Source organism: Chanos chanos, chromosome 2, assembly GCF_902362185.1.
Source record: "Chanos chanos chromosome 2, fChaCha1.1, whole genome shotgun sequence".
Classification (NCBI taxonomy): domain Eukaryota; kingdom Metazoa; phylum Chordata; class Actinopteri; order Gonorynchiformes; family Chanidae; genus Chanos; species Chanos chanos.
In genome coordinates, this window is record NC_044496.1 from 1,282,501 (window position 1) to 1,309,219 (window position 26,719).

The 26,719-nt window shown below is 44.4% G+C and overlaps 1 protein-coding gene across 2 annotated transcripts in view; it reads left to right on the top strand.

Moving 5' to 3' along the window:
* lsp1b (lymphocyte specific protein 1 b) overlaps window positions 1-25,456 on the top strand; it is a 26,276-nt gene extending 820 nt beyond the window's left edge. The window contains exons 2-14 of one of the 2 annotated variants that reach the window (XM_030765948.1): window positions 6,163-6,291; window positions 7,287-7,743; window positions 8,307-8,434; window positions 9,179-9,416; window positions 9,527-9,658; window positions 11,041-11,082; window positions 11,514-11,557; window positions 13,706-13,787; window positions 14,413-14,553; window positions 15,203-15,301; window positions 16,348-16,440; window positions 16,897-17,002; window positions 24,310-25,456. In XM_030765948.1, coding sequence (XP_030621808.1) covers window positions 6,163-6,291; window positions 7,287-7,743; window positions 8,307-8,434; window positions 9,179-9,416; window positions 9,527-9,658; window positions 11,041-11,082; window positions 11,514-11,557; window positions 13,706-13,787; window positions 14,413-14,553; window positions 15,203-15,301; window positions 16,348-16,440; window positions 16,897-17,002; window positions 24,310-24,335 — 1,717 coding nt within the window. In that variant the 3' untranslated portion in view covers window positions 24,336-25,456. The remainder of the gene's footprint in view (window positions 1-6,162; window positions 6,292-7,286; window positions 7,744-8,306; window positions 8,435-9,178; window positions 9,417-9,526; window positions 9,659-11,040; window positions 11,083-11,513; window positions 11,558-13,705; window positions 13,788-14,412; window positions 14,554-15,202; window positions 15,302-16,347; window positions 16,441-16,896; window positions 17,003-24,309) is intronic. The other variant, XM_030765949.1, reaches the window with a different exon arrangement.
* Window positions 25,457-26,719: the final 1,263 nt, after the last annotated feature.

Sequence of the window (26,719 nt, forward strand, 5' to 3'; positions counted from 1 at the left end):
ACTGAGACTCAGGGTAAAATACAACAGAGACCAAGAGGTGTAAAATGATCAGAAAAAACAATGTCATAATGTTGGGATAGAGAAAACACGAACACTAAACATTAGACATCATCAGCGGATCAGATTTTTGCTGACGTGACAAGACATAACATATTTAAACACTGCGTTTCGGCAAAAGTTTAATAACCCTGTCCATGTATATGTTAGCCCTCATTTAAGTTTTAACAAAGAAAACGTAATTTTCCGATTAGTGCAACTCTGGATCAGTTGTGAAGGAAACAAAGATGACATCACCCTGCACAAACACTAAACGCTCTTCCCTCCCAAACACAGATAATCTTATTCATATGACTGTATGTGTATGGATCTGTCTGTGTGTGTGTGTGTGTATGTGTGTATTTTGTTTTTTTAAAAAAGGATATCGTTTGGCTGTGGAGCTCTGGCAAAGAGAACAGACCTAAAAAACTCAGAGCCAACTATGACTCCTCTCCCGCCCAAGCCCCTCTCTCCCCCTCAGAGACCCGTGATCTGCAGCCCCATAGCACCAGCAGTAGTCTTTTCTGCTGGAAATAATGTTTCAGATTGTTCAGTGAAATCCAAGCTATAGACTGACCTGCAAAGCTTATGCTTCATCCACTGAGAGTTTAGGATTCATTAGAAGACATTAGTGATGTGTCATATAGCCCAAACACCAGCGCAGCGTAATCAGTCATGTGTCACAGCTGCATTACAGATAAATATAAAATATTTTAGTGACTCTTTACTCAGGTAAAGTCCACAACAGACCCATCTCTCTATTCAGCTTCTACTCTGACACATATGTAGGGATGCGCACATAGACACACACTCACACACACGCACGCACGCACGCACACACACACACACACACACACACATACATACACACACACACACACACATAGACACACACACGCACACACCCGTGCACGCGCACACACAAACGCACACACTCACACACGCACGCACACACACACAAATAGGCACACACATACATATACACACACACACACACACACGCACACGCACACACACACACATAGACACACACACATGCAGGCTGACACGTTCATTTGAGTCCAGCGTTTGACGCTGATAGTGAGATAAGAGGGAGAGACACGCAGTGGACTGGTGAACTGTGGGAAACTATCACAGGTCAAAGGTCAGCTTCTTAGGGAAGTGGGAGACTGGCCCTTTTTTGATTCATCTGAATAGTAAGCACTGCTCCAGAGAGCAAATCTCGCTGTCATGACCAGACGACCTGCCTCTTTTCTCTTCGTAAAGCCGCGTATGAGGGGAAATGTCCTCTGCGTAAAAACCGACCCTGAAACTTTGGCCTTGCTGTTTGGGCTCTCAGAGCACAGGCTGTGTGTCAGTGTGTGAGGGTGATGACATCATCGTACGTGGTGGCGAGCTGAATTCAATGGCTTCTTTTTTATGGTTGGAAACTCCCTAATGTGTGTGTGTGTGTGTGTGTGTGTGTGTGAGATAATCTGGCACAGCTGAATCTTCCTCCCTCTCTTTCTTTCTCTCTCTTTCTCTGTGTCCCTGCCACACACCACAGTCTTTCATTTAACTGGAAATATGAATCTGATCTGAGAAACACAAAGATGGAATCCACCACATTAAGACAATCTATGAAAAAGAGAGAGAGAGAGAGCGAGAGCGAGAAAGAGAGAGAGAGAGAGAGAGAGAGAGAGAGCGAGAAAGAGAGAGAGAGAGAGAGAGAGAGAGAGAGAGAGAGAAACAGCCCTCATGTTTGTGCTCTTTATGCGGGTTCATTTGTAAAAACTATGAAAATGCAGGTGAGATCAGGTCCTTCTCAAACCAGCCATGATATTCGGTGGGAACGGACACAGCCAATGGGCTGTGTGAACGAGATCTGCTACAACATGCCGAAAAACAATCAAACGGAGCAGTCTGACAGACACGGGCTTTCAGTGCGGCCGTCGGAGAGGTGGGGGTGTCTCACTGGGACGTGCTTTAGTCGTGACTGGGGCTGGGCGTGAGGACAGTGTGAGGTTCAGGGGTCTGGTTTTCTGTTCTTCAGGACCTCCCACAGTCGGACCTGTTCACGTGAAACAGACAAAACGGCTGACCTGTACAGCAGAGGGCTTCTGACAGACTGATGGAGTCAGCAGTGACACTGGATGAGTCTTAAGTCTCTGGGTTTCCCAGAAATGCTGCAGATCATGTGTCTTAAATTCAAATATATTTTATTTTATTTATTTAATTATTTATTGATCTCTTTTAGTTTCTTCTGAGAAACAGGGTCAGCCTTGTGCGTCCATTTTTTTAAACTGTGGAATTAGGTTTATGAAATAAAATCTACAAACAAACTGGGGCAGATTTTGAAATATCTTATTAATCATCATAAATGGTGCGCTTTCTAGGTTCATGATTACCCATAATCCCTTACATTGAGCTCAGGGAATCAGAGCACAGCTCTAAGGGCAAGGCACAGGAACGCATTAAAGTCTTACAGGTTTAATGTGCCCCATTTATTAGGTTTGCAGACTGTGACCAGTTCAGCCTTAGCATTTTCCCAGTCTGAGATCAAGAGTTGACCTACTTCTCTGTCCAGCTGGTCACTCTCTACCTCCGCAAACAGAGGGGACCACAACCAGTCAGCCCTGTTAACTCTCTATCTCTGCAAACAGAGGGGACCACAACCAGTCAGCCCTGTTAACTCTCTATCTCTGTAAACTGAGGGGACCACAACCAGTCAGCCCTGTTAACTCTCTATCTCCGCAAACTGAGGGGCCACAACCAGTCAGCCCTGTTAACTCTCTATCTCCGCAAACAGAGGGGACCACAACCAGTCAGCCCTGTTAACTCTCTATCTCTGCAAACTGAGGGGACCACAACCAGTCAGCCCTGTTAACTCTCTATCTCTGCAAACAGAGGGGACCACAACCAGTCAGCCCTGTTAACTCAGAGACATGATCAGAGACGCAATCAAAACTCTCACCTTTATCAGTGACACCGATAAAGGGGAACCGGAGTGAACTGGAGTGTTTGTGGATTGTTTATTTCTGAGAACTGCCAAGGAGGGTTGTGAACTTAGTTCATCGATCTCATACTTCAGAAAGGAAGATCTGTGATGTTTTAGAGATGTTCTGACTGAGCAGAGAGCTGACTCAAAGGGATAACACCCTTTAGCACTTTCGCTAGCTCTGCTGTTGGCTGGCGTATACTCCATGGATGGAAATTAAATCATAATTAACAGAGATGATCAGACTCACACCCTTTTCACATGGGGGGCCAGCGGATAGTTTCCACTTGATTTGTGTGGTGTTAGAGTCTCTGCGGGACATCCCAGAGCCATTTCCTGTCAGTGAGAGCTCTCGGTTAGGGAACGTGCCAGAACAACAAGAACTTCCTGTCCACAGAGAGTTCACTTCCTGTCCAGCCCTAGCCAACTCCCTCTGCCTACTGACCCTCTGACCCACCCACCGTGACCTCCCGACCTCTCGCCCACCCACTTTTCCTCCTGATCTTTCTCATCCTCTTTTTGCATTGTGAAAAATCTACACCCTGTAACACAGCTAACGCCAAGGTGATGAGCTAATTCACTTGTGTGAGGACAATAAAGGGTTGGGGGTCGGGGTCGGGGGGGGGGGCTGTTTTGGGAAAGGCCTTAGCAATTTAGGATTCCAAACAGTTTCTCAACACTCTTGGAGTATAAAAGATGAAACAAAATGCTGTTGTATGTTGGAGACACATCAGCAGGCACTTCTAACACACGAGGGGTTGTGGGCATATGGTCACCGTGCTGAGTCTCTTTCTCTGCTTGCTGGAAAACTCCTTAGAGAGACAGATTTACTGCCCCTCTTCTCCTTTTATATCATTACTGTAATACGTTAAAATCTCTGGTTAATCCCGCTAAATAAAGCTGAGCCTTGTGTGTGCCGCTTGTGTAAACACAGAGAGATTACGGTAACACAGAGAGATTACGGTGTTCGTTTTTGAGACAGTGAGTGTTAATGTTCAGCTGGTGACCAGGTGCTTCGTAACAACCCCAATGTTTTGCCCGACCACCACCACCACGTCCGTCCTCCGCAGACACATCACGTCAAACAGTTCTCTCTGAGTGGGATGGTGTTCTCTCTGAGTGGGATGGTGTTCTCTCTCTGAGTGGGATGGTGTTCTCTCTGAGTGGGATGGTGTTCTCTCTCTGAGTGGGATGGTGTTCTCTCTCTGAGTGGGATGGTGTTCTCTCTCTGAGTGGGATGGTGTTCTCTCTCTGAGTGGGATGGTGTTCTCTCTGAGTGGGATGGTGTTCTCTCTCTGAGTGGGATGGTGTTCTCTCTCTGAGTGGGATGGTGTTCTCTCTGAGTGGGATGGTGTTCTCTCTCTGAGTGGGATGGTGTTCTCTCTGAGTGGGATGGTGTTCTCTCTCTGAGTGGGATGGTGTTCTCTCTGAGTGGGATGGTGTTCTCTCTCTGAGTGGGATGGTGTTCTCTCTCTGAGTGGGATGGTGTTCTCTCTGAGTGGGATGGTGTTCTCTCTCTGAGTGGGATGGTGTTCTCTCTGAGTGGGATGGTGTTCTCTCTCTGAGTGGGATGGTGTTCTCTCTGAGTGGGATGGTGTTCTCTCTCTGAGTGGGATGGTGTTCTCTCTGAGTGGGATGGTGTTCTCTCTGAGTGGGATGGTGTTCTCTCTCTGAGTGGGATGGTGTTCTCTCTGAGTGGGATGGTGTTCTCTCTCTGAGTGGGATGGTGTTCTCTCTCTGAGTGGGATGGTGTTCTCTCTCTGAGTGGGATGGTGTTCTCTCTGAGTGGGATGGTGTTGTCTCTGAGTGGGATGGTGTTCTCTCTCTGAGTGGGATGGTGTTCTCTCTGAGTGGGATGGTGTTCTCTCTCTGAGTGGGATGGTGTTCTCTCTGAGTGGGATGGTGTTGTCTCTGAGTGGGATGGTGTTCTCTCTGAGTGGGATGGTGTTCTCTCTCTGAGTGGGATGGTGTTGTCTCTGAGTGGGATGGTGTTCTCTCTGAGTGGGATGGTGTTCTCTCTGAGTGGGATGGTGTTCTCTCTCTGAGTGGGATGGTGTTCTCTCTGAGTGGGATGGTGTTCTCTCTCTGAGTGGGATGGTGTTCTCTCTCTGAGTGGGATGGTGTTGTCTCTGAGTGGGATGGTGTTCTCTCTGAGTGGGATGGTGTTCTCTCTGAGTGGGATGGTGTTCTCTCTGAGTGGGATGGTGTTCTCTCCCTGAGTGGGATGGTGTTCTCTCTGAGTGGGATAGTGTTCTCTCTCTGAGTGGGATGGTGTTCTCTCTCTGAGTGGGATGGTGTTCTCTCTCTGAGTGGGATGGTGTTCTCTCTGAGTGGGATGGTGTTCTCTCTCTGAGTGGGATGGTGTTCTCTCTGAGTGGGATGGTGTTCTCTCTCTGAGTGGGATGGTGTTGTCTCTGAGTGGGATGGTGTTCTCTCTGAGTGGGATGGTGTTCTCTCTCTGAGTGGGATGGTGTTCTCTCTGAGTGGGATGGTGTTCTCTCTCTGAGTGGGATGGTGTTCTCTCTCTGAGTGGGATGGTGTTCTCTCTGAGTGGGAGGGTGTTCTCTCTCTGAGTGGGATGGTGTTCTCTCTCTGAGTGGGATGGTGTTCTCTCTGAGTGGGATGGTGTTCTCTCTCTGAGTGGGATGGTGTTCTCTCTCTGAGTGGGATGGTGTTCTCTCTGAGTGGGATGGTGTTCTCTCTCTGAGTGGGATGGTGTTCTCTTCATTTCAGAACCTTGTTTGACACTTTAAACCACAGCAGGTTGCTAGTATTGCTCACCACTTTGATTTCACATTTAAATATGAAAATCATTCAACTCCTTTTTAACAACCTACATTAACAATGTAGGGGGAGCGACAAAGTCTCTCAGTGTTCGTTAAAATATTCAGTATGAAGACTTTAATATTCAGTATGAAGACTTTAATCCAACTGTGTGTAGCTGTAGTGGTTGTTTCTCTCTGTTTATTCTGCTGCTCTGAATGGTAAAGCTTTTACTGACCGTGATCAGTATGACCAGCAGGACTGAGCGTCTCGCAGTAACACAGGTGCTGACTGATTGAACACTGGCCTGTGCGCGGTGGTCTCTTTAAGGAGTCTGACTCCCCCGAGTCCATTTCTCAGTTGTTTCTCTTTTTCGTCTCACACAGGATCACGGCCCAGCGGAGCCTGGAGGATGCGGAGGAGATCGAGCGTGAGCGTCGGCGACGTGCGCGGGCCGGCAGACTGTCCAGCTCCGGGGCGTGTCAGGACTCCGAGCCGCTGCCCGACGACACTCTGTGAGTCAAAGCACCTGAGCCCAGGGTCACAGGGATCCGGGGACGCTGTCTTTTAACAGAGTCGTTAACTTAACAGTAACTGAGCAGTGCAAACACAACAGAGTTTCATGACACAGTAACACAGAGACCATAGTAAATCCTAAGTGCTGACGACCAAAGCAACGTCTTCCATTTCTGCTTCTGTGGTTCCACAGTCCTGCACATTTAATAAATCCCCCTGCTCTAACACACCTCGCTCAGCCAATCAAAGGTTTGGTCACTGGCTGATCGTCTGAGTCGGACGTGTTGCGGCAGGCAGAGGTCTAAAATACTCGGAGTGTGAGTCCCCAGGAGCAGGACTGGGAAGCACTCGACTAAAGGATGCTTTTGAAAGATCCTGTAAATCATCGTTTCCCAAACCTACAGTTAGCCAGCTGTGTAATTTTGGAGAGATCCAATACTGAATGAAAGAGTGGGGTAAAGGGTTTATAGCGATGAATGCTACAGGCTAAAACAGGAAGCGTACTTCCCAGCCCGTCTGTGTATGTGTCTGTTTGCTGAGCCCGTTACCATGGAAACTGTCTCCAGAGACTTGCTTACACTTGTTTGCTGTCGTAGGCCGACCAGAAAGTCAGTTCTGAGTGGGTGAGAGAATAGTGGCTGGGGATGGGCAGCGCTGGTAGAATCAGGTGTTGGTTTGGTTTACTCAGGTTCTCTCTGGAGTCTTGGTCTCTTCTCTGTGTCCCTGGAGTCCTGGAGATGTTAGTGTTGATGACTGTCCCCTCTGACCCCTCAGACTTCACAGAGCTCACTTCCTGCTTTCACCGCTCTCAGCTGGTTTTGTGCCCTCTGAAAAACCTACCGCAAAACCGCAAGGCCACAAAACACTGTCGAATCACCCTGCCCTCAATGTGGTTACGTAGAATGAGGTTCGGTTGAGTAAAATGCCTAGTTTCTGAATGAGTGTGCAGCAGAGTGACTCTGTGCAGTGAGCGTTTTTGCTGTGGTTTTATCAGGTGTCAGTCTGATCTGAAGAGCGGCTGTACAGTGTCTCAGGAGGAGGATGAAGGCTTCGGTGACTGGACGCAGCGACTGGAGAGACGGCGGCAGAGACGAGATGGAGGAGAATCGGTGCAGGCGGAGGAAGACACACCTTACCACAACGGCACAGCCAATCACAGTGAACCCTGCCTTGATGGCACAGCCAGTCACAGAGAATCCTGTCTTAACAGGAGAGCCAATCAGGATGTACCGCCACTTAATGGGAGAGCCAGTCATGGCACGGGCAATCATGATGAACCCCCGCTTAATAGCACAGCCAATCACACGGCCTTAAAACTTAACAACCGAACCAGTTATACGAACCACAGCCGGAACGGCAGCACCAGTTACATCCAGTCTGGCTCCTGCTTCTTTACGCTGTCACCGTCTGGCCGCACCGATCAGGATGAAGGGGACAACTGGAGAGATAAGGTAAGAGAAGAATGTGACAGCACAACAGGGGAGTAAAAGGAACAAAAAAACAGCACAGACAACAAGTTACAACCTGTGAGACTCTGATGACATTATCAGACATTTTCTGTGTTACAGATAATAATCATTTCCCCATGTGTGAAAGATTTCATTTATCACTGTTATTGCTCACACTCAGTGCATAAGAAACTGAAAACTGTCGTAGTTTCATGTTCTAATTATAAAATATAAGTTCATGTTTATTGGTTGTAGCCAGAAAAAGTGAATCATTTGAAAATGTCTTCAGTCAATATTAAACCATATCACAAAGGATGCACAGAGAAATTCTGTAATGTGGAGTGGACAAGAAGGTTCAGAGAAATGTTTCCACACAGCAAGACTCATATACAGGTTCCCTGTAGAGACCTTGACATGTGGACGTTTCTGATTCTCGCAGCACAACATAGTCCAGTGCGGTTTGTTTATTTGATGACGCACAGAACGCTTGAGTTGTAAACTTGGCTGGAATATGGTTAACTCTCTAAAACAGTGGGGGTTTTGTTTTTTTGTTTTTTTGGTTTCAGGAAAAAGAAAAAAGGAAGGAGTTGAAAATCTCCTACACATCCAAAGTCGTCCTCCAGCAGGATGTGAAACGTGTGAGCGGCAGTGAGGACGCAGCTGGAGGTGCAGAGGAAGCCAAGAGCAGCTCAAGGTACCATCACAACAATGCAGCCCCAGGCAAGATTAGAAAAGTAACAGCTAAGCAAATGCAACAGTTTACAGATAAAAATATTCCCAACAATAAGAGCGTGACCTCAGAGGACCTGAGCCAGTGCCTGAGAAACTGTTTGCACTGAGTCTTTTGTTCTCTTATTGAAACCCAAAGAGGCGTCTACCTCAGGCCTCTGACTGAAGCAAATGGGCAGAAAACCGTTAAAGTCGAGTTTTGCCTCGATCATCTCACTTCAACTTATATTGAGAAATGACACTTGAGAAAATAGGTACATTTCTCAACTTCCTCATACACATCCTTCCTGAGTTCTGCTCTAGCTGTAAAACCAACAGTCATATTTAGTCAGCGTGAAATGGCTCTGAGAAGGACCTCAAGTTCGTCTTATGGCAGACAAAGGTAAACCAGCACTTCTAACACTGGTCATTTATCTGTGCAGCTATAGTTTAATCCTGATGCTTGCATTGAACAGTTCAGAATCTGACTCCTAAAGTGAGGAATGAATTCAGCTCAAGTTTGCCATTGGACAAACCAGATGCTTCTTACAAATGATACATCTGTCATGTGTCTCCCAGATGAAGACGTGAAATCTTCATCTGTGTAGCATGTTTGTAACTGCAGGATTTATGTCCTGTGTCTGCTTCAGATATGACTATAATCCTGACCCCCCCCCCCAACTCTTTTCTTTTTTTCGTCCTCTCTCTCATTCACCCTGTGGTCCTGCAGTGTCTCTGATGGAGGGGAGGAGGAGGCAGGAGCAGAATGCGCTCTGATGTTGGAGAGCATGCGTCTGCGGCACCAGCAGAAGGAGAATGAGGAGCTCGAGGAGCTGAGGCAGAAACAGGCAGAGTCAGAGGCAGAGCTGCAGGAGCTCCAGCGCAGGAGAGAGGAGAGACGCAAAGTCAGACAGGAAGAGGAGCGCAAGAGGGAGGAGGAGGAGCAGCAGCGCCAGGCCAGGGAGCAGGTGAGATCCCACCACCGCAGACGAGCCACGCTTACACTCTTAGACTGGAAAACACACACGGTCCAGTCCTTGGACGAACGCCGGGTGTTTAAAATGACCTCTGTCCGCAGGAGGAGAAACAGAGAATGAAGGAGGAGATGGAAAGAAGGAGACTGGATGCGACGGAGAGAAGGCTGAAGAGGCTCAGCACCTCCAGCGCCGAGGCCGAGGAGCCGTTCAGCCCAAAGAGCCCCAGTTTTAAGGTACTTTTAATGTAAAATTCCTACAGGGTGTTTACGCTGAGAGCAGCAGATTTAAGGGATAGCCATGTTTACCATTCAGACAGCCTGTGTCCTATCACTCATTCACACTTTTCTCTCATTCACACGGTTTCATTTCCAGTTTTCACAGACACAGTCTGTTTAATTACATTCAGTTACATCATCACGATGCCACAGAATGATCATGCTTTCTTTTCACAATGATCTTTCAATATAAGCAAAACGTTAACAAGGTCTCGACATTTAAGACAAGGGCTGTAATTGAAATGCAGAGTTTGCGTGGATCACAGACCTGTTGTGTGTTTGCCATCTCATGCTGCTTCATCAGAGACTACTTGATCGGTTTTACCCAGTGAGTGTCCAGCTCTGTAGACATGACCCTGTTACCGTGTTTGATCTGTCATGTGAACCATCACGTTACATGCGTTACCGGTTTCTCTGACAAGCATGTTTTATTTTAATCTGTCTGTAAGGCATGCAGCAAAATGTACTATCACTCACCTCCCTGCGTGCATGTGTAAGCCATTGCCTGTACTGGTTTAAGCCTGAGGAAAACGTTCTCCAGTTAGCAGAGGGACAAACGAGCCCGTATACTTTTATGTTTTCTCTCGTCGTGTCGGACAGAAGGTGGATTTGACGAGTCATTTAGAATGGGATGTGTGGGCACTCCAGGGCCAGCAGGTCATGACCTGTGTGACCTTCTAGGCTTGTGTTTGTTGCTCTGCCTGTGTTGCTGCCCTCTTCCTGTTGCACGTAATGTTGACACATCCTTCCCCTTTCTCTGCGTGCGTTTTGTAATGTGAAGTCTTCGCTCTTCTATCCTCCTGAGCTTCTGTGTGCATGTGTGTGTGTGTGTGTGTTAATCTTCACCAGATCAGATATTCAGTCATAATAAAGCAATAACTGGAAGGACTATTTAATGAATAATAGCAGTGTTAACTCATATGCAACAATATCCATCTTACCTACTGGACATCCAGATCAGTGTAATCTGAGGTGTAATCTGTGGTCTGTTAGCACAACTCTCAGGTTCAGTCCAAAACAATAGGGATTACATAATCCAAGATTAGATTTAATCTACAAAAGTGGCCATTGATCTAATCTCATCCCTTAAAACAGAATGCTTGGCTCTTGGCTCTTAGTCAGTCAGTTCTTTCCCCAGTCCAATGAAAAATAACCAATCAATCAGGAACAAGATATAAGACACTAATCTATAAACCCTTCTGTATAATTCAATATTTAAAAAGCTTTTATCAGCTTTCTAAATTTCTCATTTGCTTATTTTGCTGGTGTTTTTTTTTTCTTTTCCATCTGTGTGTGTGTTTCTTGCTGTGAATCTGCGGCCTGTGCCTATGTGTTTTCAGAATGAGGTGCAGGAGTGGATGGAGGTGGAGAGTACGGGTTGGGTGAGTTGGAGGGCATCTGAGGGGAACATTCTGTGTGGGTTGAATACGACCCTGTCTGCATGCTTGCCTGTGTCAATGCTCCGCTCCCTCTCAAACATCCAAGTCTCTTCAGCGCATAGTGCATAGATTAGGATGAGGGTTTGTGTGGTCAGTGTGGTGGACGCTCAGTGTCTGTGGTCCAGATGCTTCTCTTCTCTCTTTGAACGATATCTGGACTGCATGTGAACGCTCCACAGTAAGAAAGTTAATGGCTGTCGTATGCTTTAAACCCACATGGAAACTGTGTCATATAGGAATACGTAGTTTATGTGTAGTTTCAATATAAAACTTCAATTTTTCCAGTGTGGATCTTTTAACAGGCATGAAAAGCATAAAATAGTCCAGATTTTTTTTATATTATTTTAACTCACTTCTATGCTTTCTATCTCCAGATTACAGAAAGAACTGAGTCTTTGAACCGTTCTGTGAAGAAAAGGTGAGTGTGCTTACGAGTCACGGCCGTTTGTCAGGGAATAAACCCTCGGCGTGTAGCCTCGGTTCGGCCACAGCCCTGGGCCGGGAGATCTGGGGCGACGCTCAGACGAGGGCTCCCCTCTTTCATTGTGTCTCTGTCACTGCCGATGTGATTCACAGCTGGCTTTGTTCTGAGCAGATGTCAGATGAATGGTGCGGTTGGTGAGATAGACGATACTCAGACCGAGCGGCTCCGTCTGGTCTGCAGCAGAATTATCAGTGTTAGAACAGCCTTGGTTCTCCTTTTCACCGCTGCCGTAACCTTGTTAATCAGCCTGCACAGACACGGCAGTGTGTCTCGAGGTTTCAGACTGAGTTTACAAACAGGACCTGCTCGTATGCGACAGGAAAAGAGTAGTGAAATAGACTGGAGACTCGTACACGGGTGCACAGACTGTGAACATGCTGTAAAACACTTGATGACTGGATGACCAGATGACTGGAACACAGTCTTCAGTTACAAGATGTGACGTGACTCCACCCAAGAGGAAAAAAGCAAAGTATAATATTTAAGCTAATTTAAGCCAATTAATTAAACTGTCACATTGTTGAATATCCTATTTGTTAACGGAGGTTACACTGTTTTGCACTGGAACTGAAACTGCAGTCCGTTTTCACTTCACAAAGTAGTCACTTCAAGACAGTGAACAGTTAGGTGTATTGAAACAAAGACCAACTATGGCATAGACTGCTAACCCAGATACTTTCCAGTGAACATTCACCTTACTCATTACATCACTAATCTACTGAGTTATCGTCTCTAATGGCAAAGGGAGGTCGGTAAAGGTCAAGTGAGAGCTGACATTTAGAAGTTTGGAGATGATTAAAGCCGATTAGGTTACCCCATTAACATCTCTCGAGCCAGTTCATATAGATAAGGGTTAAAGTAGCCTCAGCTACAGAGAACAATTAATAATGAATAGCATTATATGGGTTTGTTTTGGTCGAATGCCATTTTCAGTTCATTCCAACCCGTAGAACACTTCGTTGTGGCTCCATTCATGCTGCACACCGATCTGAATATGTACTGCTGTAATATTTTTTTATTTTGTGATATTTTCTATTTATGTTTTGATTCTTAGGGAAAAGAAACTTGAAAGAAATTTTAGTTCAAATTTACAAATGATATAGCATCTATATCCAGTGGTATGTATTGTGTAGTTTAGGCTTATATAAACATAAATTAGAGTCTGACTGATCCTAAATGGTGAGTGTTGACAGTGGACTATAAACTAGCTCTTTTAGGGATCATTACTGAGAGCGCTATGGGAGCCGGGCAATTTAGTCTAAAAGACACGGAGAAGAGATGAGATCATTCATTTTATTGTGTTGTAAATGCCAAAAACAAAAAAAACCCAAAAACGCTGTGTGAGAGGAAGCACTTCATGCGAAGAAACTCAGCTCCACTGACTCAGACACGAATCAACATGTCCTGCCCTCCAGCCCTGGGCATGATGTCATCTGCCTGATTCACACAGTTCCCCTGTCTGTGTATCTGTCAAAGTCTCCTCACAAAAGCACCACGATAAGACTCATAAACAAAAGACCCACGTTAAGACTCGTGCAAACGGACGGATGTACCTGTGTGAAACACTCTTACAGATCTCTGTGACCTCATGCATATGATCACAGCAGTGGTGTTGTGTTTTTCTCTTTTTTGGTAGTCTAGTGCTGATCTGTGAATTAACAGTGGAACAGGCAGTGAGGGGAGCATTCTTTTTTTATGTAGAGTTGGCTTTCCAAAAATATGTGTTATTTTAGTCTAGAAAAGTAACTGACTTATGGATACTGTAACATGGTATCATCAGTTAAAATGAACACGCTTCACCCACTGTGCAACATGCTCTACATCATCTCTTACTGTGTAAATTGATGTAAACAGATCAATTATATCCAGTCTGAGGAAAGAACAGGACAAGGCAGTAGGTTCTCTGACATTCTCTATGTTCATCTACATCATAGAGAATTTGAGGAAGGAATGATAATATCTACTTACTTTCTGTGAAAAATCAGAGACATTTCCTGATGGGTTTTTTTAAGAGCAGTCATAAGTGAATTGGTAATATCACTCCCCTTTTACGAACTGATATCTCTCTGCTTTTGGATACAGCAATAGCATTAAGAGGACAGAACCCGCAATGCCCGTCTCTAAAATTGACGACAGACTGGAACAGTACCACCAGGCCATTGAGGTAAAATCCACACTCCATCTTTACCAAACTCCATCTTTACCTCACTGCATCTTTACTAAGCTCCATCTTTATAAAAACTCCATCTTTGCCTCCATTTTTCCCCATAGGACACAGAGAGGCTCTGAGCACTGTAAAACGTTTTCTCATCTGTAAAACATTGCATTACCTCACGCTTGGTTTCCCGCTACTTTAAATGACCGACTCACAGACTCTGTGTCATGTCCAAACATGCCTGGAAAGCCTTTGCTTGAGTCAGTTATGGAGTGACGGTTACACTCATCCACAAACAGCAGGCTTGTCAGACCAGGGGTAGATTGATCGGCACCTCAGGGTGCTTGTCTGTGTGTGAAAACACACTGTCACACCCTGAGAGCTCAGGGTTTGTTGTCTCAAAGGTTGACAGTGTAACAGATGTTGTATTTTAGGGAAGACAGGTGATCTGCTGGGTCTCTGACTCACATTTCCCAGAAAAAGTCGTACTCGTTAAATAATTTACAGTGGAGAGCAGAGGGACTAGCAGAGGAGGGCGATAAATAATATGTTATTACAGATAAATACTGTGTCCATAAAAAAAGTGACAGAGTTTAGATGAAACCCTGAGTGACCCCACACTGTACTCTGACAGGTTTCCTCAAAGGAGACCAAGCCAGCCAAGCCAGTGCTATTGGACATGTCCAGTCCACCAGAACCTGTGGCTGCCAAAAAGAGTCTGTTTGAGGCAGGAGATGCATGGAGCCAGGGCACAGGGAAGACTGCATCTTCAAAGGTACAATCTTTTCTATTCCCTAAAATCTGTTTGTTTGTTTTTTTGTTTTGTTTTTTTATGGTCAACTTTATCAAGGTTCCCATCACTCAGGCGCATTTAACATGGTGTTAATTTGGGGAAAAAAAACATGAAAACTTGAATGAATGAATGAATGAATGAATGAATGAATGAATGAATGAATGAATGAATGAATAAATGAAACATTATAAATTGCCCCAACAATAAAAGTCAACAAAATATAACATAATGCCTGTCCAGACTCAGCTGCACCTGTGATACCTCCTGTGATACCTCCTGTGATACCTCACAAAATCAGATAACTCTCAGTGCAGTATCTGTCTCACCATAGCCCTGCTGCCCAGGATCCGGACAGTCATTCAATTTTGTCATTACCGTTAAAACCCTGAACAACACAGAACTGTCACTGATCATCAAGTATTAATGTAGTATGTAGTGGTGGTGACTAAAGAGATTGGATGGATGGATGGATGGATGGATGGATGGATGGTTGGATGGATGGATGGAAGGATAAGGAATAATGATGGAAACAAACAAAAACATTTCATATGATCTCAGTATATGGATGGACTGACTGATGGATGGATGGATCGATGGATTAATCAGAGGATGTTGAATGTTTATGATGCAGGATACAGAGGGTCTGAAGGTGGGCGTGGCAGATCTGATTAGCCAATGGGTGAAGGGGAACCCTGAGGACATGCCCAAAACTTCTGCCTCCAAGCCTGAGGTGAGTTTGATGGGAATCTCACGGTTTCAGACTGTTCTCCACCAACTGTAAAACTGCACACAGATATGACAGGAGCGTTGTTATATTTAACATTAACGAAACTATTACGATTTCCAGTTTATTTAAATTAAGATTTAAATATACTGGAAATGACACTGGGAGGTAACAGTGGGAGATGACTGGTTTGGCTCCTCTGCCTCCATGTTACTGTTGACTCTCACTCACTGTTCCAACGGCTCTGTGATGTGCTGAAATCTCACGGGTGAAGAATCATTCCTGTGAGTCTCTGATGATTTCAATGATTTTTTTTTCTAAACTCTAATAGAAGCCCTACCATACAGCCTGTCTTCTGCTGGACTGATCTTTCTCTTTCATTCTCAGTTTTCTTATTTCAACTCTTCATGTGTCTGGTGTCCTACTTATCCTTTTCGTCTCCAAGGTAACCAAAGCTCTTTTTCCACATCTCAAACAATCCTTCTGCATGGAAACTTTTTTTCTCTGCCTGTTTGCTCTCTCCCTCTTCTGCTGTAACTTTATTATCTAGCAAAGAAGGGTTCAACGGGGACAAAAGCCGCAATGAAAATACATTTGCTCCTAGTGTGTGGGTGTGTGTGTGTGTGTGTGTGCGTGTGTGCGTGCATGTGTGTGTGTGTGCGCGTGTGTGTGTGTGCGCGTGTGCGTGTGTGCGCGTGTGTGTGTGTGTGTGTGTAAGAGAGAGAGATAGAGAGAGAGCACGTGCATGCAGTAAGTGATCATAAGGTTTGTATGCTTAGAAGCATACTGGCCTGCTCCACAGCGACCTCTACTGAATAAACCTCTCCATCTTTAATTAAACGGAGTCCATCTCTGCTGTGGATATTTTGTGCGGCTTACCTTCACAACCCCTGTGTCATTTTTACTGAAGTATATTGTAATTGTAAGACTTCATGTTATGAACCGTGGATTTGAATCTGACTGACACATACGTCTGAAACAGTCTGATCTGAACCTAACTGTGGAACCCTGATGAACTGGTTTATTCATTACTGTGGTTGCGTGTCCTGTAGGAGGTCAAGGCCGGAGAAGTACGCCACAAAAAGAACCTGTGGGAGACCAGAGGGGATTCAGCGTCACAAGGAAAACCTGGAATTTCAGCTAAGGTACAGGATTTACCCGTGTATATATTCTATATCGATACATTGTGACAATGCGTCAGGACTTGAAACGCTGCTCTTTTATCGTTAGAATTTGAACACTGTTCTGATAATGTATCGTAGATACTTTTTAGAGTATAACTGATTAATCTTAATTCACATTAACTGTCAGTGTCACTGTTCCATTTTAGATATCTAAGAGTTTACCACATAACCATGAGTCCAAACAGAGAAGGGCCAAGTGTATTTATAATTCTGGATGAAAATGAAAAACATGTCGTATTAATTCATGCACATTTCTAGAGAGAAGGGAGAGCAGCTGTTATTGCAATGTTAGCAGCCGTTCATTTTTATTTTTTCTCTTCATATTTTTTCTCGTTAGCGTTAATATTTTTGTATTCATAATCACATTCACATGTCTTTGTATTTGTGTCCATATTTTCTTTTCTCCTCTTACTGCAGAACTCTGGCAGTAAAAAGTACAAATTCATTGTGACTGGGCACGGAAAGTATGAGAAAGTTTTGGTTGATGGAAGTGAGGATCCTAAATACTCAAATGGAAAGTCGGGTAAAACATTAGATTTCCTTTTCACATAAAACATCATATGTCTGTGTTTGACGTACCAAATGTTTAGATAGTACAGTGTTAATATTGTTAAAAAAAAACACCCAGTAAAAAAGGTAAACACTTTGGGTAAACACTTGGTGAATACTGTGGGTGCATGCAGGTGCTCAGCGGCATTGCCGGGGGCTTTTTATAGCGAGCACACCCCTCACGGAGAGAGGTGATCTCAGTCCTCACAGAACGGCCGAGTCACTCTTATCATATGTCTCTCTGACCTGTCATGCGGATCCAGGGCGTGTGAGGCACTGGGACGTTTACTGCTCCAGTTAAGCACTGTGGGCCAGATGAGGGCATCTCGCTGGTTAGGTGCATTGCACTGTACCAGAGCGGAGAGTGTTCTGCACAGAACAAAGCTCCCATAATTAGGAACAACTAAAGATAAGCTCTTAAACCCGTCATGTCATTCCCAACATGCCTGGCTGGATTTTGCCCTAACTGCTTTCTTCAACACTTGTTATCCGTAAATCACTGTGGGCACAAAGCACTCTACTTCATACCTGCTTTGGAAACAATTAAAAGAGAGAAACAATTAAAAGCAACACAAGTGGTAGGTTCTTGGAAAAAAATGAGTTTACTCTAAACAAACAAACAAATAAAATCACAAGGAAATACGTAAAAGCACATCAAACTAGAACAGTCTGTACTTCACACATCTAACCCATTATATACACAAGAGACGTGATAGGTAGGTTTTGTGCTGAGTAACACTGTTACACGTGTTACAGTGTTACTTGTTACAGTGTGTGTAACTGCGTAACATTACTCAGTTAGGCTCATGGCTTTTTTCTATTCCAAGTCCAAGTGATTTCATAGATCCATTCAAATCCTTATCATTCGGTCAGATGTGTCAACTCTGTCAGCCAACTGATAGATTTAAAATCAACTCTTTCAACCTAATTTTAACTACTGATGTTCTCTTTCCTCAGAGAATAAAAAATCTCCAAAAACAAATCTCTACAAAGAACATCATACAAACAAAAAGCAAAGCATAAAAAGTACAGATCTTACAACTGGTAGAATTCCCATTAAAAAAAAAAATAAACATGCATTAAAAAATACTTTGGCACTGAAGTACCAGTGGCTTATTTCGTTAGTGTCACAGTGATGAATATGAGTAGAATAAAATGCCGGCACTTTCTGGGCCCTACAAACTCATTTTGCCTCCATTCAGGGTCATGGCACTCAGCCAACCTTCATAAAGCTACGCTCTACACTGTTTCTTCTAAAAGCGAGCTTGTTTTGTACAGTTAAGACTGTAACTACCGTTCATCAAAACAAATCCAGCCCACCCACCAGTATCAGTCCTCCAATCAGTTACCGTTTCTTTCATCTTTCTGTTACCTTCTCAAGTCACCCAGCCAATCAGAGGTGACTCCACCCACTGTGTACACCAGCCTCTACTTCCCTCAGCTGTAATCATTTGTCACAGCTTGTCCCTCTGTACTGACAACTGAGGAACGCACAAGCTGTCTTTTTATACTCTCAAGTCACTCAGGGTACAACAAACAGTGAAGGTTCTGCTGCCGCTGAGGGACGGGCGGAGCAGAGGATGGACTGGGTTCAGATCCGTGGTGGCAATCCACTGAAATGTTTAGCAATCTGCACTCTCTGACTACAGCTGTCTATCTTTTACACAACCTCAAAAGTGCCGCTGAATGCCACTCAAGTCTAATGTCATACCGACCTTCAGCTCCGTCAGTGACGCTACACTGTCACAACCTCACTACTTGCATTGGATTTTTCTTCTTCTTCTTCTTCTTCTTCATCATTGTTTTTCTTCTCCTTTATTTATTTAACCGCGTAGTAATTTATTTGTTTGCATCTAATGGTATAGCAGTACAATTCCACTCATATTCAGTGTGACTTTAAAGGAAGTTCATATTCCTTTTCTCAGATATTACTTTTACAAAACTTCTGTTCTGCCTCATCGTACTGTTCCCTATAATACATCGAGTTTGTTTTAGAATCATTTAAATCTATCAGTGCAGTCATTCAGACATTGGCAGGGTTTGTTTTTGACCTTCCAAATCCTTTAGCTGTTCTGTTAAAGTCTTTTGGTTCCTCTCCTTCATTCTTGCGATGTAACAGACCTCTCTCAAACATCGTGGCAATTTTGGTGAGAGGCTTCGCAGCGGCCTCCTTCAGTTTTCTCGCGTCAAACCGCGGGCTGTAAAGGAGGAGTGGCAGCCGGTGAACAAAGGTGGGAACTGCCTGGTTATCTTTCGTCATCTTTTTCCTCTCCTCCTCACTCTTGCTGGCATTGATCTGTTGTAAGATTTTATCTTTGGTGGAGAACATCTGAAAGAGGACAGCATCCCACATTTTCAGCGCCCGGGGAGCCTCTCTGTTTTTCACCATATCCGTGCCTCCACACTCTCCTGTGGCCCCTGAATTCTGACCTTCCCTCCCTGAGTTCTGACCTTCCCCTCCTGAGTTCTGACCTTCCCCTCCTGAGTTCTGCTCATTTTGTCCTCCCTTCTTCAGCTCAGGCTCTGGTTCTGGGAACTTGGGTTCCTCTGGTTCCACCACCATGTGTTTCTTGAGTCGTGACCAGCCACTGAGTTTCGCTTTCAGGCCCTTGGGCTTCTGTGTGGCTTTGGGCCCAGGCTCCTCCTTCTTTGTCCCTTCTGTGTTGTTCTCGTTGACAGAAGTTGCAGGTGTTTGCTGTTTGACTTTTTCATCGCTGGATGCGTGGTGGTCATTGCACGTGCTGCTAGCCTCACTGTTCGCTGGATGCTCAGCGTGTGTCTTTGCGGCAGTCTGTTTTGTGGCAACAGATTCCAGACAACGTAAAACAGTTGCTACAGACTCAGACTTGAGGGTTTCACTGGTTTTGTTGGGATCAGTCGTGACCGTTGAGTATGCGGTGGAATTTGAAGGTTCTATCACATCCTCAGTGGAATTCAATAAGGGTTTAGTTGCCAGTTTAGTTTCTGATAAGTTTCCAGACGTCTTGCTTGATATAACCTCAGAAATGATGGGTGAGGGTTTGGCTACTGCATTAGATTTTGTGAAAGGTTTGGTTGCACTGAGGAAAATGCTCGCTAGTTTATCGTCCGCACTTGTCGTGTTTTGAGACTTTGTCTGTGAAATGGCTGTGCTTGATGATTTTACGTCCTGAGAGAAGAGTGCTGTGGGTTTGGCATCTTTAATGGGTTTCATGGAGGATTTGGTGTTTGAGGGCTGTCTCTCTTTTATGATTTCTCTGTGTATATTGTGTTTAGCAGAGGGTTTGCCATCTGTGGAGTTTGGCAGGGCTTCAGTTGCTTTGTTGAAAACGTTTGAAGTCTGAGTGTCTGTCACTGAATTCGGTAGGGCTTGAGGTGTCTGGTCGAGCGTACTTGCGGGTTTTGCATCAGCAGTAAGTTTTGGAGCAGTTATGGGTTCATCCCTGGTTTTTGGAGCTGTTTGAACTGTAGACAATGCATGTTTTGACAGTTTAGAGTCTCTAGAGGTCACTGGGATTGCTCTGGCTTCCTTGGAGGATTGTGTAGCTGTTGTGATATCATTCCTTTCTGTGAGATTGTTCGTTGGGTTTGTCTGTACAGCGAATGGGATGGAACCAGTGAAGGCTGTTGATGTCTTAGGGGATGCTCTAATGTCTGTGGAAATTTGGGATGCAGTTTTATCTGTTGTGGCATTAATGACTGGCTTGGTGCTGTTAGCTGTCTCTCCAAAAGACCTAGTTTCTTTAGCGAACATGCTTGAGCCCAAATCTGGAGATCCATTTTCTTTGGGTTTACAGTCCTCAGAGGGTTTCAGAGATGGCGTTGCGTCTGAAACAGACGTAGCTGTGGGTTTAGTTTTGGGTTCAGGTGTTGTGATGGATATGCCTGAATGAACCTTAACATCTGTAGTTTTAATGCTTGCTTCTTTGGCATCTGTAAAAGAGTTAAAAAGCACGGTCTCCGCAGTGGCCATTGCTGAAGTCTGGCTGTGTGCGGTCAGGTCAGTGGAGTGTTTGGTATCTGTGTTGATTCCAGTTGAGGAGTTGATGGCTGCAGTAGAACTGGAGTTCAGCTCATTAATGGAGATAAGCTTTGTTTCTGTAGATGATGGTTTAGAGTCCCTTTCAGACATTTGAGAGATCTGGACATCGGCTGTGAGCAGTGGGGGAGGTTTATACCTTTCTATTAGATATGTAGATCTGGATGCACTCTCTACTTGTGCTGTGTGCATGGGAATATTTTGCATCGATAAAAAATTCCTTGTTGACAATTCTGCTATACTTAAGTTCGGAGTATTTGGTATCGCCTTGGGAAAAGGGTAAGCTGGAATTTTTTTCCCCTTTGTCAGAGGCGAAGAGACTGTCGCTTTTGGAGTCTCCATTACGGCTGCTCCTGAGGTACTGCCGGCTGAAACCACAGTTTTAGCACGTTGTCCATCAGGGCAATCCATTTCAGAATTTAAGACCTGAGGGTAGTCGGCCACAGATTTTAAAGATGTACCTGTTGGAATTTTAGCTGTTTCTCCTTCAAGGGTCCATTTCAGTGTGTCCGAGGTAGGCGTTATGGAATTTTGTAATCCAAGATTGGAGATCTCAGTCAATTGCTCCTCAGTTGTGTCTCTCTTTGCTGGTTGTGTTACGACTTGTGAACAAGCCACAGGAACATCTGACACACAGACTTGTATTTTTGAAGTTTCAGTGTCTTTAGACAGTAATTCAACTTTTGAAACAATTTGTGGGACAGACACGTCCTGTGGAAATCCGTTATTATCTGAAATGGGAAGTGACGCATCGTTTGGTGGGTATTTTGGAGCATCCCATGTTTGGGATTTGGTGACTGAAGGACCACTTTTGATTCCCCCATATGCAATATACTCCGCAGGTGTCAGTCCATAATAGGTTGACTTAATCTTGGGGATATTGGGCTCACTTTTCAATGCAGCAGATCTCTGATTGCCAAGGAATCGTGCTGGAGGTCTCGGTGACCAGTATGCAGGAGTGCTTGGTGTGTGGTAGGTGGGTGTAGGCACAGCTGGATCATGACTTACTGGCTTTGGACCAGACTGGGGCTGTTTATCTTGTTTATGTGCCTCATTAGATGCCATTATCGATATTTGATGCTCCTGTGGTACTGTGGATGCATTCCCCTCAAATGCTTCGGAGGTTTTCTTGTGAGCGTCAGTTGAAGGTGTTTTTGACAATGAAAGTTTGTGTGTTGAAATCTTTGGAGTCAAAGTTTCGTTACAACATGTCTGAGCAGCAACTGAATTGTTTTCAGTGTCAAAACATTGTACACCATTTTCAGTTCCATGACTTGTCATTACGTCGGGCTCTGCTGGTTTTATGGAGGCACTGTCGACTAAGGATACTTTTTGTGCGGCTAGGAAGGTTACTGCAGCTTTCGGTCTATGAGAAGCAGAGAGCTGGACATCCCGAGAAGAAGACAAGGCAGGGTTTGAGGCAAACAGAAGTGGGTTGGCCTTAGATATTTCGAAAACAGGTGTCTTTGCCCTGGAAACTTGATATGCAGGTATTTTTGGTCGTCCAGTAGGAGTTTTTGTTCCAGAGCCTTCCTGCATGGGTTGTGCGCTTCTTTGTTGCTCAGATGTTTTCTCGTCCCAGTTCGTACCTGAGTGTGATTTCCCGTGGTAAGATGAACTGCCGCTAGTTGTGTCCTGAAACAGTGGCTTTGAGATCTCATAAAATGTGGCTTTGGACGTATATATCCGCTTTTGAGGTGCGTCATCTATCTTGTTCATTTTCAGTGTGTCAGTAGAAGCCATCTGTGAATTTGTGAATTCTAAGCGTTTTGTCTCCATGCTGCTATTACCAGTAATGGGGCTTTGTACGGCTGATGATGTTTTAATGTTTTGAGGTGTATTTCTGGGCAGATCTGTTGTTACATCCAAAGCAGTGATGGAAGGGCCCGCTTGTTGTCTTGAGGCAGATGCCAGCGCCAGTTTTGGTTCAACATAAAGTTCAACTGGTTCCAAGGTAGAAGCTTGTCCACTGGTTGAATCTGAATAGGTGGTTAAAAAAGGATGCTGGACTGGTTTTGAGTTCGCCTGGGGAGCTGTGCTCTGTAATCCGGCAGACGGTGGAGGAGCCTGAACATTCATCATGTCTTCAGATGAACTGAGAAGAACAGGTTTACCAGTCACCATCTCTGGTGCTGGGACTTGCTCTGAGTCTGTGTCCAGCTCCGTGATTGGAGTAGCATCATCAAACAGGAAAGACGAGCATGCGTAGAGAGGGGCTATCTGACGTTCAGGTGTTTGAACGGGAGATGAGTAAGACTGTGTGGAGAGACTGGGTGTTGACCTGTAGTGTGAGCTGTATGAAGGATAAAAGTATGGAGAAGAAGACTGATAGAGGGAAGACACAGAATATCCTGAGTCCAGCGTCCTGCTGAAGAGCGGGGTGTCTGGAGTTCTGGGAGGCGTCGAATGGTCGCTGTACTCCAGGTCAGGACTTGCCTCACTCACCGGTGACAGACTCGACCTGAAGGGTATCGGCGTTTGTGAAGATGAGCCGATTTTTTTCTTGGCGTTTTTCTTGAGCAATTTCTGCAGACGGGCATTGTCCTTCCCTGGTTTTGGCAGCAGTGGGGGAGGAAACTGCTGAGACAGAAGTCCGGGCTCCAGACTTCCGTAACTAACAGCGTTCAGCATTCTGATCACCTGTGACATACAGACAATAAAAACATGAATAAATATCACAGAATTATATATGTTTACTGCTTGAATCCTAGGACTTGCCAAATTGGTAAATCTGTATTGTATTGTGACTGTATTGTATTATGGTAAAATGGAGGATTAGCATGCAAGTCCTTACAAATAAAACTTTTTCATGCGATTACTGCACTGTTATGGCTGCAACTTATATGTGTGAAATTTGGCATAGAATTCGACAACACATAGACTATGAAAAAACAGATGGTGAAATAGAGTGTGCAGGACTTCTAGTTACACATTTAAACAGCAGAATGCCTGTCTCTCTCATGACTGCTAGATTTTATGGTCTCCCAAGTATGTTTGTTATTTAGAAGAGGATACAAATTTTAGTTTTTGCAAATAATTACGGTTCTCTGTTCTTCAGTTGACTTCAGCTCTAGAAAAGGAAAAAAACAAAACAAAACAAAACAAAACAAAAAAAAACAAGTTCTAGATCTACATGTTTTTTAAAGAGCGGCATTACTTATGTTGGAATTCTGTGCCAGTAAAACTTGATATTTGTTGACAGGCAATTGTTCCTTGTTTGAAAAGTTGTATTTTAATTTCCAAATCTCTCTTTTTCTTTTCAGCTGGCTTGAAATATGAAGACGCATGAACCGCCTGATTACGACTGATGCCATCATACTTTGTCTTCTCTAATTTATAAAGTATTATTTCATAACCCTACTTAGACAAAAAGAGAAAAAAGATTTTCAAAATGGTTATTTCACAAAACTGGATCTTTTGTCTAGGAGTCTCTCTGCATCCTTCCCTGCTGTTCTTATTGAGATTGTTAAGCACGGCTTGCAATTAATTTGCTTTTCCTCATTTTACAGTTTTCTGTTTATACTTCATATTTTTTAATAATCGGTCACAGTAAAACAAACCCTATGTTGGTTACATTGGCCTACTGTGAAATGTAGTCCGGAAATATCATAAAACGACAGTCCTGATTTCCAATGAGAACGGCCCAAACACCGAATGGTAATGTTGTTGTTCTTGGTACGTCAAAGGCATATTTCTGCATATTAAAGCGCACGTATTGCATGCAGGACACAGGTCTGATGAACTCACATGTCAAAGCCTTAAGTCTGTCAGTGTACATTATGCCTGTCATAAAGCGACCAGGTGAGGTGACCTGTACAGGTAGCGTGAGCAGGAGTGCAGGCACTGTGGACGGTTCTCAGGCTACACAAGCTCGCTCAGATTCGTTAGAGAGCTGACTTTGTGTCTGACCCAGTGTGGCGTCTCTGTAACGTGATCCTGGACCAGCAGCTGCTGTGGCTTTTATTTTTGCTTGTCTTACAGTCTCAGGAATCATGAGGAAGCGGAGAAAGACACAGAGTCCATCACAGCACAGGTTTTACTGTTTTAGGGAATCTTGGGATCCTGCAGTAAGTCGGACATGCTCTCTGGTGATTGTAGTGCTCAGGAAAACCTGCCCAATGATTTGAATCCATTGTGTTACTTCAGTGAACTCTAACAGAGCGTAGTTTCCATTAAATGTTTTGATATGTTAAACACATGCAGACAAGTGATAAATTCCTTAAGGGCACAAGGCATGAGCCCATTCGACTGAGACTTGCATTAGCCTGCTTTTCTCTATATAAAGCTTCTGGAAAAAAAAGTATCACATATTTATGCTGAAATGTATTGGTCAAACGTGTAAATGGTGTTGCCCACAAGGGTTTTCAACTGCACAGAAAGTGATCCGCAATAAAGAGTCCATGGAAGAGCCATATTTTTCAAGTAGTTCTTGAACACTTGATATGCATAGAAGGGATGATATCTCCTGGGGAAAGTGGAAAAATCTGACCTCTAATTTTAGCCAGGGACTGACTGTCATTTCTCTACACAGAAGAGATACAGCAGCTCATGAGCAGGTCCAAGCCCTGCGCTCCAAGTACACAGTCCATATTTTAATAAGCAGACAGCCCCGACCCAAACACACACACACACACATGCACACGCACACGCACATGCACACACACACACACACACACAAACGCACGTGTGCGTGCACGCAAACAAACTCGCGCACACACACACACACACACACAAAGACATGTGTTTCCCAGTACCAAGTGCCACACACACTCACACACAGATACATGCACACAGATCTCATATTCATCAACCTCATTAACCTCAATTCTTGACCTGTTTTTATGAACGATATTAAAAATGTGTGACATGTTGAGATGTATCTTATATCTACCCTAAATACAGACACACACACTCACACACACACACACACACACACACACACACACACACTGACATATGAGATGACCCTGCTCCATTTAAGGATCTGTATTGACTTATGGGAGAGTTCCAACAAACAAGTTTAAAAGAGGGTTGTTAATAATAGCTCTCTGATAAATCTTTGCGTGTATTACCCAATAAATTTAACACAGACACCCTAAAATGTTACATCAGCAATTTAAGATTCAAAAGTTCAAGCGTCTCGAAGCAGTGGAGGACATGACACAGTCTCATTACTCACTGAGTTGTCAGTTAGGGAACGCTTGTCTGCAGAAAAAAAAAAAACAACACAAATATCTCAAAGCCAAAAGAAAAAAAACCCAAAACAAAAACATTTATCCCAAGGTCACATACACAAAAAAGAACTTAATCTGAAATTCCACGACTACCTGATACCAATACGCTACTACTGCTGTTGTTGCATTTCCTGAAATCCAGTCCTTGTTAAACACATGCAACACATGCACTTAAATGCACAAATACATAAACACATACACACACGCAGAAACGTCCTAATCTGCAGGGAAATTGTTTAATTTTCTCACTTGTCACCGACGTCAGGGCCCAAAGCCATGTGCAGCTGGCCTGGACTCAACTCCCTGCCATTAACACATGACTGCCATATAAGCATTGGAAAGCCTGGGTGTGGTGGAGCTGTGAGTTTACCTGTGTGTGCTGGTGAAAGGGATTAAAGCTGCTGTCTGCTGGTCCTAAGCCTGGGACAGTCAGAGGGAC